Genomic DNA, 13,022 nt, shown 5'->3' with positions numbered 1-13,022 from the left:
AGGAGTGGAGGGAGGCGATGCCGGTGGGGGGGTTCGAGAAAATGGAGAAACGGATTGGTGTCGAGCTAGTAAAGGCAAGGGCGAGGACGCTGGTCTTATGAGGAAGAGGAGGTTGGATTATTTTTTCTTTTCTTTAAAAAGTTGTTTATTTAAGTAGTTTCTTTAATTCGGGTAACACACACGACAACCCAATAAATTAAACAACGAAAAAATGCAACCTCTATAACCCCCTAAGTCGAACAAATAGGGGATCCAGCAGCAGTAGATTATGTAAGCGTGATCTCACCCAATGTGGCAGTACTCATTTCGCTGGCCTGAGGGGATATTCACTGAGTGATCGCTTGTATCCGTTATGCATGCATAAAAATAAACATCACCAGTCGATAGAGCACCCTTTGTTTGCCCTAGACGGATAGTCAGTAGACCCTTAGGCATTGGAAAGTGATCCAGTTAGCATTGACACAACATATATGGATGGCCCAAAAAAAACCAAAAAAAGTCGCCCACCAAAAAAAGGTTCCGTCCCCACCATACGACACAATATGACCCCTCCCTCTTTCGAGAGGCCGTGTGTATGCATCCACTAATGACTTTTTCGACCTGAGGGTACCATTCGAAGCAGCAGATCGAACGCTTTCGCCCCCTACCCCGCCGTACAACGAAGACTTGCGATGTCATACCAGGGAAATCGATTGGTGACACAGCTAAAAATTTCGGCGTTTTCCCTGAATTTTTGTATGGGGACTGATTTCCCTGGCGCGCCAGGAAGTAGTTCCTTATGTTAGGGTTCTGCCGGCACTGAGTTCTCCTTTTTAGCCTCGCTCGATGCTTCTAACGCTTTCAACCGTGTAGATAGGGCCGAGATGGCAGCTGCGGTCAAGACCCATGCGCCGACGCTTTGGAGGACATGCAAATGGGCCTATGGCGACTCATCCGACCTCGTGTGTGGCGACAAAATCCTTCACTCCTCTCAAGGTGTTCGACAGGGTGACCCCTTTGGCCCTCTCTTCTTCTCGATCACCCTCCGACCAACCTTGAACGCCCTCAGTCAATCGCTAGGTCCGTCTACGCAAGCGCTCGCTTATCTCGATGACATCTACCTCTTCTCAAACGACTCGCAAGTCCTCAGCAAAACTACCCAATTCCTCGCCGACAAGCAGCACATCATCAAGCTCAATGAAAAGAAATGCAAGTTAATCAGCTTCGATGAGATCAGACAGGATGGCTTCAAGATGCTGGGGACGATGGTAGGAGGTAAGGAGAAGCGAGCGGAGTTTCTGGAAGGCAGGATTCGGAAGGAAATGGCAAAGGTGGGCAAGCTCAAGGATCTTCCGCATCAACACGCGCTCCTTCTATTATGTTTCTGCATTCAGCAAAATCTACGACACCTGCAGAGAAGCCTGCGCTCCGACGACCTTGTAGATCTATGGGAAAGACTGGACACGATGCTATGGGAGGAGGTGAAAAGGATGAGGATGAGGCAGCGAGAGGATACGGTGGAAGAGGAGGCTCTAGGGAGATCGTTGACGAAGCTACCAGCGCGACTGGGCGGACTAGGTCTACTTTCCTTCAAAGATGTAGCCCCCCTTGCTTACCGCTCGGCAGCCGAGGCCTCCGACACTCTCCTCGATAACCTAGGTCTCCTTTCGTCGCCTGAGGAACCTCCAACCCCGGTCCCCCAACGAACCCGATGCGCAGAACTTTGGGAATCGCAACAGGAAGCCATTCTACGTAATCTCGGCGACACTGAGCGCAAGCGACTCACCGAGAATGCCTCCAGACTCGGCCGAAGTTGGTTATCAGTTATCCCTTACCTTCAACCCCTGCGCCTTTCCAATGTCGAGATTGCCTCCGGTCTCCATGACCGCACCCTGGTCGGCTCCTCGATCCCTGTCTGTCGCTTCTGTGGGTCGGACTCACCTTTGGGTCACGACGAGCTTTGCCGCGCCCGCAACCCCTGGACCCAGCGCCGGCACAATGCCATCAACCGCGTCATTTATCAACACCTCAAACAAATTCAAGGTGCCACGGTTGAGATTGAGCCCCACACGCTGTCGGGACAAAGGAGAAACGACCTTCGGGTCAGAGGTTCCAGCGCTCTGGCCTTCACTGACTACGACCTGAAGGTTTACTCCCTCGGGGACCGAGACGCGAGAAGCACCGTCACACCCTGCGCCCCCAACGGCAAGCTGGCCGACTTCTGCTTGGACCGGTGCGTGAACTGGCTCGACAAGGTGGGTCAGGTCGTCTCTAAGAACGCTCCGAAGGTCACTGGTGGGGTCTTTAAACCAATCATCCTTTCCACTGGTGGCTTGATGAGCAGGAGCACAGCAGACGAATGGAAGGACTGGAGGGACGCGATGCCGGTGGGGGGGTTCGAGAAAATGGAGAAACGGATTGGTGTCGAGTTAGTAAAGGCAAGGGCGAGGACGCTGGTCTTATGAGGAAGAGGAGGTTGGATTATTTTTTCTTTTCTTTAATAAGTTGTTTATTTAAGTAGTTTCTTTCATTCGGGCAACCCACACGACAACCCAATAAATTAAACAACGAAAAATGCAACCTCTATAACCCAGCGCCGACACAACGCCATCAATCGTGTCATCTACCAACACCTCAAGCAAATCCAAGGTGCCACGGTTGAGATTGAGCCACACACGCTGTCTGGGCAAAGGAGAAACGACCTCCGGGTCAGAGGTTGTAGCGCGCTTGCCTTTGCTGACTATGACCTCAAGGTTTACTCCCTCGGGGACCGAGACGCGAGAAGCACCGTCACACCCTGCGCCCCCGACGGCAAGCTGGCCGACTTCTGCCTGGATCGGTGCACAAATTGGCTCGAAAAGGTGGGTCAGGTCGTCTCCAAGAACGCTCCGAAGGTCACTGGTGGGGTCTTTAAACCGATCATCCTTTCCACTGGTGGCTTGATGAGCAGGAGCACAGCGGACGAATGGAAGGACTGGAGGGAGGCGATGCCGGTGGGGGGGTTCGCGAAAATGGAGAAAAGGATTGGTGTCGAGTTAGTAAAGGCGAGGGCTAGGACGCTGGTCTTGTGAGGAAGAGGAGGTTGGATTATTTTTTCTTTTCTTTAAAAGTTGTTTATTTAAGTAGTTTCTTTAATTCGGGTAACACACACGACAACCCAATAAATTAAACAACGAAAAAAATGCAACCTCTATAACCCCCTAAGATTCGTAAGGGTGCGGTGGCAAGCTGCCGTGTCGCGATTTGAAGTTGTTGAGTTGACATCTCGGCAACAAGGGAGAAGGCGAGAGTTCTAAAAAATCCAGGGCTTAATACTGTATCAGAGAGTGTGGACAAGAAGTCTTCACTCACCCAACAGAGCACTGGTAGAACACCGCCCACACCAGCATCAAAGCACCCGTAGCAAGGGAAGCAGCTTGCTTTTACATTCAGGAACGAGACCGACGAAGCCAATAGATAACAGGGTAACGCATAGACTGCAGAGACCACCGATGAAAAGAGTTCGTCGACCCATTTTAGTCATGAGATACCATGCCCCAAAAGTACCAAGCATATTGATGGCGTACTGACCTATCGCGAAGTCGTATGGGATTTGACCGGTAAGACCAGCCTGCTCGAAGAAGTAAGTGGAATGATTGGAGAATATGTTGCCAGCCAAATTTTGAGTCGCCCAAAGCATACAAATGATCTCAGTCCTGCGGAGATTGACACCTTTAAAGCAGTCGAGGTAAGATGCACCAGAAGTCATATCTTTTTCCAATTCAGTTCTGTGTCGAATCATGTCGATTGTTTCGGTAGCATCAAATGTAGGATCGGTCTTGGAAGAAGCCAATCAAAGCAAAGATTTTTTGGCTTGTTCAATTCGACCTTTGCGGACCAGCCACCAGGGAGATTCTAGAGCAAAGTAGATACCAATATTAAGGGAGGATAGAACATCCACTAAATCCAGAGTCAGCTTCAGATCGGGCAAGTATAGGATGTCCCTCTCACCATAAGTCCATAAGGTATGCGGTATGCCCATTGATCGGTTCGACCGAATTGAGATTTTATTACTCCAATACCAATGAGCTGTCCCCATCCCCAGCAGAAATCACCATAACTGGTGAGATATCCCCGAAGTGCCACTGGGCAAACTTCAGCAGCGTAAGATATGGCAACTGTAAACGGTCAGCTCTGAGCCTCATCTTTGAGCCATCTTACTTACTCGACTGAAAACACCCCACGGGATACCAGCGAGAATTTCACCCGCGAGTAACGTTTGAATATTGGGAGCGCAAAAGAAGATTGCGTTCACACCAGTGAGCCAGATTAGACAGCCCAAAATGACGATGAACAAGTCCCAGGCGACGGAAGAATAAGATTGAATAATAACCACATTTAACAGTATCAGCAGGTGTCACAAGTATGCGGACATCAATGATATGCACATACAAGAACTTATGGGTGCATGCACGGCATCCCATGTTTGCGAATGTGCAGATTATACGTCGCATTTAGGCCAACAACCAGAGGGCAAAAGGTATACATAGAGACCTAGAGGAGCAATCATTATTAGCAAAGACGGCCTCATCAAATGAATTATACTTGCTCTGTGGCTTTTCCGATATGTATCCATCCTGTCTTTGTATAGTGTCGATAGTTATGATCTAAGGAGATTTCGGCAGTGTAGAATTTGGCCGCTTGCTGTTGTTGTAAGAATATATGATATGAGCCGATGGAGAATAAAGATGAGAAACACGAAAGCTGCCAATCCAAGAAGCGCCATGGCAGGCCCAGTCGTGTCCAGTCGAGAAATCGAGATGGTGCGTGAACAAGTACTTATGTAAGTATGGTTATTTGTAAGGGAAGGAGCGAGGAGGTGACCGGCGGTGATGTGACTCGCCACCGGTCCAACACGTTGCGCGGAACGAATTTACGATCGATAACTCAACTTCTTGTTTTTCCTTCCCGCCTTCGTTTCCCAGTCCTCATCGTCTTCTCTGTCCATTCAAACCCCAGTATTACCATCTTTGCTCCACCCTCCGCTTCCACAATGACCTTTCCGGACACAAATGAAGGAGATTGGGCGTCGAGACGAGCTGCGGCACTAGCCCAACTTACCTCAGACTCGCGCCTGACTTCATTATCCCCCGCCTCTGCTTCCGACTCACCTTTATCTTCGTTCCCCTCATCACATCAAACACTCCCCGAACATTCAAAATCCCCTCGTGACGATCCCATTGCATACGGCGGCCACCCTAAAAACAAAGGCCGACCATATCCTCTCTCTCTCATCCCCTTTGACCTCAGCGAACCTTACGAGGTTTCCGAATACCTTACTATCCGCTCCTACGATGAGACATGCCAAGGCGACTACCTGGGTCAAGATTGGGCCGATACGTATAAGAAGGGGAAGATCGTTGATGAGCAAATGTTCGACGACGGGCATGTTCATCGCTATCTTGATCGCTTCATCCAAGAAAAGTACAAGGCGATGGATACAAAGTTCTCACATCAAGCGAATTTGAAATCGGTCTTCTACGACAGAGATGACAAAGAGTGGGCGAAGCTAGATTTGGTGGATGTGTACAGACGGCGGACGGGGAAAGTTCTGGGAGTCGTGAGTCATGGCTTGTGCAGAAGATGACACAAGGCTCATGATGCGTCCAACATAGCCGTCTCAATCGCAAGACACCTCCAAATCAAAAAAGGATGGTTCCACTACTCCGGACGCCTCTCTCATCGGCAACGTCAACGATCCTAGCTCTCCCTCGGGCTGGAAAGAAATGCTTTACGCAGTCATCGAAGTGAAGTGGATGCGATTAGCGGCTCTTCTTACCGGCGAGGCTAAAAGTCAAACCGACGAGAAAGCTCTTAGTTACCTCTGCCAGGAAGGCGTGTTTCAAACTATGTGGTATGTCATCTTGGGCTACGCCATTTCGCGCTGCATCTTCGGTCTCTCCATAGTCAACGAATACTTCTATAGAATTGTGTATCTCTATCAAGACTCGGCCTCAGACAGTCCCGTGCTTGCCCTGGAGGCAGGCAACGAGTTCTTGGAGAAAGCCGGGCGACATTTTGGATATCCGCAGGATGGTTACTCAGTCGAAGAACTTGCAGAGCTGCAAGACTTTTGGTCGTCGCCTCCCAATTCTCTGATCAGCGACCGTGCCAACGCCACTTTGAATAAAGAGGCAAGGTACCACCTCGATGCGACCATTCTCTTGTTCCTTGCTCGTGCAGCGGCACTTCCAACACAACGCTTCTTCAACGATCTGCCCCTCTCTTTTGCTCATCGCGTTCCTGTTGATGCGACCGCTCATACATCCACCGACATGAGGTTGAAAGGATTCGAGGCTGGGCGCAGGCGACACAGTCTTCGTTCGACCAAGAGGAACAAGCGCACATTGGCGGATTTGTATGATGAAGAGAAAGATGAAGAGGACAAGCCAGGGGGCGACAAGCCACCTGGCAAGGATAATGATGGCTCGCACGGCGGAAACTCTGGCTCTGGAGGCGATAACTCACGTGGCGGAGGGTCTGGTTCTGGCGGAGGGTCTCGTCCTGGCGGAGGGTCGCGTCTTGGTGGAGGATCTCGTCCTGGCGGCAGGGGTGCAGGCGGAGGCTCCTCTTCTCGTCGTGCTGAGGCGTTTGACAGTCGAACCTCCACTGCACCGCAAGAGTTCAGGAGGGGCCTGGAGAGGCTATCCGCTCCTAAGGAAATGTTCCACATGAAGACGTCCATCATGGCCTCCCTCCTCTCCAATAACCGTATGCACCTTTTAATCTTCCATGCTGAAGTTACGCTTACGAATCTACTGTAGGTGCCAGATGCTCTAGGGCTCCCCCCTCCGTCGACAGTGACTCCTCTGGAGAGTTGGACTCGTCGTTTGACACGTCCTTCGGCTCCAATAGGGCGGCTCTTATCCTTGACGATCTCCGCGACGATCCCCCCCCAATAGTCAACAAGCCCGACCCTGTCGATATCGACCTTGAAGATATCGACCCAGAGTCGGGCGAGCTTACGTTGGCGGCCTTTAAGGACCACCTAACGATGCTCGGGGTGCGGGTGAAGCTGGTCACTCGGGACCAGATGGGCGTCTTGTTGGCCCGGGGATGAGGGAACAGCTTCGGCTGTTGAGTGGATGGATAGAGGAGAGTGGGATAGTTGTTTTTGTTGTACATATTGGAAGTTGTAAATCGGATAGACATTATTATCTTGTAGAGATATGTTACATGTACGTCATTCCTGTCTTCCTCCCATCTTCCTCCTTGTCTTCCTCCTTTCCTCGTTCCTCTGTACCCTTACACTTCAGAGCAGCCGGCCGCATCTGCTTCCACTCGCCCTTTGCGTCATGAGTTAGTCAAGCGAGGGTACATTGCACATCGGAACATCGTGATCATATGCATCATGCTTTCCCCCACACTTTCTTTTAATGAGATCTAAGGGTACCATGGGAAGTACTCCTTTGCCTCCCAGCCCAAGAACCGCTTGGCCTTGCTACAATCGTACAGTCCCTCGTTACCCTTCCATTCCCTTCTCTTCTCGACGTTAGGATACCACTTGTCGATGAGCGGAATAGTAGCAGCCTGTTGATGCTGTACCGGCGCTACGACGAAGAAGGCCTCGTGACCGTTGGGAAAGGTCGCTTCTGGAGCTGTCAATCCCAACAGGGTCGCCTCAGCAACGTCCTTCTCGGAGATGTAGCCCCACAGATCCTTCGGCTCTCCTCCACGTTTGTGCAGCGTCTCGAGGTTGAACAAGGACGAGTCAACGACCCAATGATAACGGAAGGAGGCGATTCGCATCCATGGGTATTTTCGAGCAAAGGCGCCTGCTTGCACTTCGCAGATCCTGAAGGGTGTGAACATGAGCATCAAGAGGTGGGTCAAACGGAGTGTCAAATGGACGCAAGCGGACTTACTGCTTGCTGAGATCGTACGCGGCTTGTGGGCGTAAAGGATGGTTCTCGTCCAACGGAAAATAGTCGAACGTGGGGGGATTAGAGCCAACTGCGAACGGGCCTGTTAGCTTTGCGCCGACGACACGACAAATGAGAGGAACAACTAACGCATGCCGATAGCATTCACACTGGACGCTTGTACCACCCGCTTGACCCCAAGGTCAGATGAAGCCCGGAGAATCCCATATGACATTGACGTGTTGATGTTGTGAATATCCTACCAATGTATCCTTCGCCGATCAGCCGACTATGCCTTGTACTAACCGCCTTTCCGCAACTCACCGATTCAGTCCAGTCTTTCCCTTTGTGTACACTGTTAGGGTTGTTCAAGACCGCTGCAAGATGTATCATGGCATCACAGCCCTGCTCCTTCATCGCAGTCTTCAACGCCGTGTCATCCCGCACATCGAGTTGCTTGTAGTTGTACTTATCGTTCCCGCTGACGCCTGAGTTCGCTGGCAGATCGACGCCGAACACCCTATGCCCCTTGGCAAGTGCCGCACGAGACACCACTTTGCCGACATGACCCGCAGCGCCGGTAATACAGATGTTGAATGTCATATGGAATGCATGAGTATCCAAAAGATAGCGAAGCCGAGCAACTAATTGTGACTTGATAAACGGTAGAACAACTGTGAGCCTCACAGACTAATAACAGATCTCATCGTTTGCTTCCGCCCTGCTTCGGTGTCCATGCTCCCTATGAATGCTCCCTGGCTCCTGCGACCACCTCTAGCATTGTCGTACTACCAGCATCAACTCAAAGCTAAGGGGCGTATTTTCCGCTACAAAGAGCCAGTTAAAAGCCGTTCTCGAATTCTTGATACAAAGCCCAGTACACGCATCTATCTATCTATCTCTCTATCTCTCTCGGTCTATCTCGGTCTCTCTTTCTCAGTCTCTCACCCCACGTCCATTAAGAAACAAAATGGATCTCAAGAGATTTGTCACCTTGTGCGTTGCTCTCAACAAGTATATGAGAGTGGAGACACGGCTTACGCTCTATCGCTTTAGGAACAACGGGCTTCGAATCCCTCAGATTGCTTTCGACACTTGGCAGTCTCAACCCGGAGAGGTTGAGGAATGCTGCATGAGTGGGCATCTGGTTGTGTAGAAGTGCGCAACCTGACCAATGTCTAATGTCGCCGGTGCCATCATAATTGGATACCGACATATCGACTGTGCTCGTGTTTTACGTGAGCTTGGTGCTCCTGATCGGAGGCGGCGTCTGAATATCTGCTTAATCGTCATACAGAGAATCAGCCCGAGGTCGCTGTTGGAATCAAGCGGATTAGGGGGTGAGACTTGTTATCGCTTTGACATCCATTGTCAAAAACTCCTGCAGACGACATCAATCCGTTTGGTTTGTAAAGGATGAAATAATACAAAGGTGGGATCGGCGGGTGCAAATTGATATGAAAATGTTGTGGGGACTGTGCGTGAGTATGAACTTCTCTCTTCCATCTGCCCCTTTACCCTCTTTACTTCGTACTGACATCGTTTACCAGGCTTTCGGCGCCAGACGGTGAAAAAAGACAGCTAATTGCCAAATCTTCAATATCAGCACATTCTCATCAATAAGTCACCTCCAAGGACATCATCATCGTACCTGTCGATTCATTCTTCAAGACAGGCACGCAGGAGTTTAACTCGTTATGATTCTTTCCATATCGATGACAAAGCTCATCGGGGCTTTAGTAGTGTTGGGAGTTGCTCAATCGTGTTGGTATTATGTGTATCTAGAGAGCCCGTACGATTACTACTTCCGATATTGCAGCTCAGGTGTGAGTCTTCAGCTTCCTTCGCATATTGCCTGAACTAATGTATACAACTGGTAGTGCGGCAACTTAGCTAAAACCGACGGTAACTTTAACTCTTGCTGTATGCCCTACACGTCCGGCCAGTCTACTCCCGCTGTCTGCACCGCCCTTTCTTCAAGCTACGCGGCTATGGGAACTACCTGTACATGGGGTAATGTCCCAACCACCGATGCGCCTACTTCTACTCCTGTCGACCCAACTTACACCCCTCCTCCTTACACTCCTCCTGTCACCTCTGCCCAAGCGAATGCGCCAGATGATTGCACCACAGAGGAGCCAGACGATACCGAGGCCGCCACCGAGACCTTCTGGATCACTAGCATTACTACCACACCTTGCTCTACAACTTCTTCTGCTGCTGATGCTCCTACGTCCAGCGATGGGTCTTGTGACTGTGGTGGGGAGGGCGGCCAAGCAGCCCAGTCAACAAATTGGGAGGGCAACACTGCACCTGCTAGCTTCACTGCTGACAATCATCGTCGTGGTATCATTCGACGGGGATCTTGCAACTGCTCTTCAGCCACCGGCTCCGCCCCAGCCGAGACATCCGCCGCTGCTGTAACGACCTCTACGCCCACCGCTACTTCCAGCGGTGACACTTGTGACTGTGGAGGAGAGTCGGGTCAGGCTGCCGAATCGACCAACTGGGAGGGCAACACTGCGCCCACCAGCTTCAATCCTGATAATCGCCGTCGTAGGGGTATATGGCAAAGGGGAACATGCGACTGCTCATCCGCGACCTCTGCCCATTCTGAGATTTCCGCCACGGAAACCTCATACGCGGTTGTTACGTCTTCTGCTCCAGCACCGACATCTTCCGATGACTCTTGTACTTGTGGTGATGAATCCGGTCAAGCTGCGAAATCCACAAACTGGGAAGGTAACACTGCCCCGGCCAGCTTCACTCCTGACAACCGACGACGTCGAAGGGGTGTGATGAAGAGAGGAAAATGTGATTGTGGAGAGGCTGGGGCCAATACTGGGGGGATTGTAGCGTCTTCTTACGCTTATGAAGGTAAACCCGCTCTCATCTCTTTATCTTTTTAATTGACTCCTCTCAAAGGAAACACTGCACCGGCTACGTTCACGGCGGATAATCGCCGTCGTGCCGCTTTGAAACCTCGCAATACTGCTCCCGCCAGCTTCGCTCCCGATAACCGCAAGCGAGGTTACGAAGGTATCGTTCGTGGCGTTAGCGTTGGTGGGAAGCCTGAGAATGAGAGGAGGAATTACAACATGGTCCACGGCAAGGAGATGCGTTCAAACCACAGACGTTCCCCGGACCACCATTCCAACGTCGTCGAAAACGCCGAACGAAAAATCCCGACCGGCTTCTCCAGATATTACGAGAAACGTAATACTGCTGCTGCGACGACATGCACCTCTACCACTTGGATAACAACCGATGGTTGTGGAGCTGGAGCGGCCACTACATCGGTCGCAGCGGCGACTGACACCGATGCGCCTGTTACTGCCTCAGTTTCAGCAACTAATACTGAAGGAGAATCTGGCCAAGCGGCGGAAAGTACTAGTGCCGCAGAAGATACCGAATCTGCGCCAGCTACAACTGATGATATACCTTCGACAAGCGTTGCATGGGAAGGTGAGTAATTTACCTATACATCCTCTTCAAGAGCTAAGTTATTGACTCTATACAATAGGCTCCGGGCCTCCTTCTTCCTTCGTGGGTGGTAATCGTAGGCAATGGTAGACGTTTTGGGGACAATGAAAGTGTTAAGGGACTGCATGAACAATGATTTGCAAGCGAGTTAGATTCTCGTAATCTGCTGTTACTTGTGCAAATGCTCTTTTCGATTCTATTAGTGCGGGGATACAGCCTTCCCATCATAGTTGTTAGCGACTATATCCTACATTGGTCAGTATTCTACGTCGAGGACGAAATAAAACTGTTTGACACTTCCTTCGCCTTGTTCAAGTCATCTTATCGGACGAGGAAGAGGGGTTCCAGCATCATCACATCTTAACCAGTATTCAAATTGTCTTCTCTTCCACAGTCCGGCATGGTCCCCCGTAGATGTCTAACCACGCCGCATGCACATGCATGCATACAAATATCTCCTGCCAGTTTCCAGCGGTTTTATGTACATAGAAAGCGGAGCGCTGCATGATCCTAAGCTTCCTTTTTGGGAGTAGCGGGCGCTTATTCGCAATCGGTGAATTTAAACGAACTCCCATTTAGACACGCCGAACTCTCGACAACGAATGGTGGGCGAATCTTTTGAGTTTTGAACTTCGTACATTGTCCATATTCAGCCATTCAACTCTACAAAACCTATATAGAAAATCTGACCTACACTCCATCAAGTGGCCGGCAACTTCCAGAAGTCAGGGATAATCGACGATACGAACGGAAAGGAGAATTCTTAAAAAGCAACTCGACATCCTCATCGCGTATACGATCTTTAGAGAAGGTTCTTCTAACCCTATATATCTCAAAATGGTATGTTCTGATTGTTCATTCGGTTTTGGATGCGTAGAAGAAAGCTGATAATTGTCGCGATTTTCAGTCTGCTCCTAAAGTTATTGCCGAATTGGTCGTCACCGGTATCAAAGTGTTGGGAAAGGCTACTGCCGCTGCTGGACAACAAGCTATTCGAAGTGAGTACTCCGAAACTTTCATTAAAGGATCGTAAGAGGACTGGGCCTGTTAAAACATTTCCACATGTTTTGGGCATTTAAATGCTCGCGACATGGTGTTGAAGACTTTAGCTCTGTCGGCGAAAGAAGATGCCGTATCGAATATACACTAATCATATCGCTTTGTTTAAGACTTCAAGGTCAAGCCTGAAGGTGCTCCCGATTCCTCCCCCGTTGGCGCCGGTTCCTCCAAAAATTCCATCACCAGTCAAATGCAAATGAGTTTGGACGAGGCAAGGTTAATCTTGAATGTGAAGAAGGATGATCCAATGGAGGTCATACAAAAGGTGAGCCGTCTTGTTTTTTCTTCGGGTACTCGTGTGATGTATGGCGTGTTGCTTGGGGTGACGTTTGAACGCTTTTTCATACCTATGTATCCTCGACGATTGATTAAATTCCTCTGTCTTGGAGAGAGCAGGATCAATTTACGACGGGAAAGGAAGCTCCCAACCGTCCAAAGAGATCACTGTTGCTAACGTTGCTTCTCGAATCGCGTAGCACTACGACTACATATTTGCTGCCAACTCCCCTCCTCCTCCATCCGCCGAATCCATTCCTCCCGTTAAGGGCGGTGCCACCGGAAAGCGAAGTAAAGTGCCTACGCATTCTCATTACCTTCAAT

At 50.2% G+C, this 13,022-nt stretch overlaps 5 protein-coding genes and 1 pseudogene across 5 annotated transcripts in view; 4 read left to right on the top strand and 2 right to left on the bottom strand.

Moving 5' to 3' along the window:
- Nucleotides 1-783: 783 nt before the first annotated feature.
- Nucleotides 784-2,571, top strand: CNG04710 (hypothetical protein). Its single transcript, XM_572149.1, has one exon. The coding sequence runs from the start codon at nt 864-866 to the stop codon at nt 2,442-2,444; it is 1,581 nt and encodes a 526-aa protein (XP_572149.1). The 5' UTR covers nt 784-863; the 3' UTR covers nt 2,445-2,571.
- A 306-nt stretch (nt 2,572-2,877) lies between these two features.
- Nucleotides 2,878-4,875, bottom strand: CNG04700 (annotated as a pseudogene).
- A 77-nt stretch (nt 4,876-4,952) lies between these two features.
- On the top strand, nt 4,953-7,160 carry CNG04690 (hypothetical protein). The gene is made up of 3 exons (XM_572148.2): nt 4,953-5,578; nt 5,634-6,729; nt 6,783-7,160. The coding sequence occupies exons 1-3, from the start codon at nt 5,012-5,014 to the stop codon at nt 7,076-7,078; spliced, it is 1,959 nt and encodes a 652-aa protein (XP_572148.2). The 5' UTR covers nt 4,953-5,011; the 3' UTR covers nt 7,079-7,160.
- A 195-nt stretch (nt 7,161-7,355) lies between these two features.
- On the bottom strand, nt 7,356-8,483 carry CNG04680 (hypothetical protein; the record flags this gene model as incomplete). Its single annotated transcript, XM_024657611.1, has 4 exons — nt 7,356-7,813; nt 7,884-7,971; nt 8,031-8,139; nt 8,205-8,483. The coding sequence occupies 4 exons, from the start codon at nt 8,481-8,483 to the stop codon at nt 7,402-7,404; spliced, it is 888 nt and encodes a 295-aa protein (XP_024513276.1). The 3' UTR covers nt 7,356-7,401.
- Nucleotides 8,484-8,668: 185 nt separating this feature from the next.
- Nucleotides 8,669-11,822, top strand: CNG04675 (hypothetical protein). The gene is made up of 6 exons (XM_024658663.1): nt 8,669-8,876; nt 8,937-9,361; nt 9,431-9,706; nt 9,761-10,757; nt 10,806-11,345; nt 11,404-11,822. The coding sequence occupies exons 3-6, from the start codon at nt 9,578-9,580 to the stop codon at nt 11,451-11,453; spliced, it is 1,716 nt and encodes a 571-aa protein (XP_024514581.1). The 5' UTR covers nt 8,669-8,876; nt 8,937-9,361; nt 9,431-9,577; the 3' UTR covers nt 11,454-11,822.
- Nucleotides 11,823-12,005: 183 nt separating this feature from the next.
- CNG04670 (hypothetical protein) overlaps nt 12,006-13,022 on the top strand; it is a 1,633-nt gene continuing 616 nt past the window's right edge. Inside the window, exons 1-4 of the mRNA XM_024657610.1 lie at nt 12,006-12,203; nt 12,271-12,361; nt 12,533-12,687; nt 12,899-13,022. The exon at nt 12,899-13,022 is cut by the window's right edge and continues 616 nt beyond it. Of these exons, the coding sequence (XP_024513275.1) occupies nt 12,201-12,203; nt 12,271-12,361; nt 12,533-12,687; nt 12,899-13,022 (373 nt within the window). The 5' untranslated portion in view covers nt 12,006-12,200. The remainder of the gene's footprint in view (nt 12,204-12,270; nt 12,362-12,532; nt 12,688-12,898) is intronic.

Source organism: Cryptococcus neoformans, assembly GCF_000091045.1.
Source record: "Cryptococcus neoformans var. neoformans JEC21 chromosome 7 sequence".
Taxonomy (NCBI): domain Eukaryota; kingdom Fungi; phylum Basidiomycota; class Tremellomycetes; order Tremellales; family Cryptococcaceae; genus Cryptococcus; species Cryptococcus deneoformans.
This window is presented reverse-complemented; position numbering and strand designations above follow the sequence as displayed.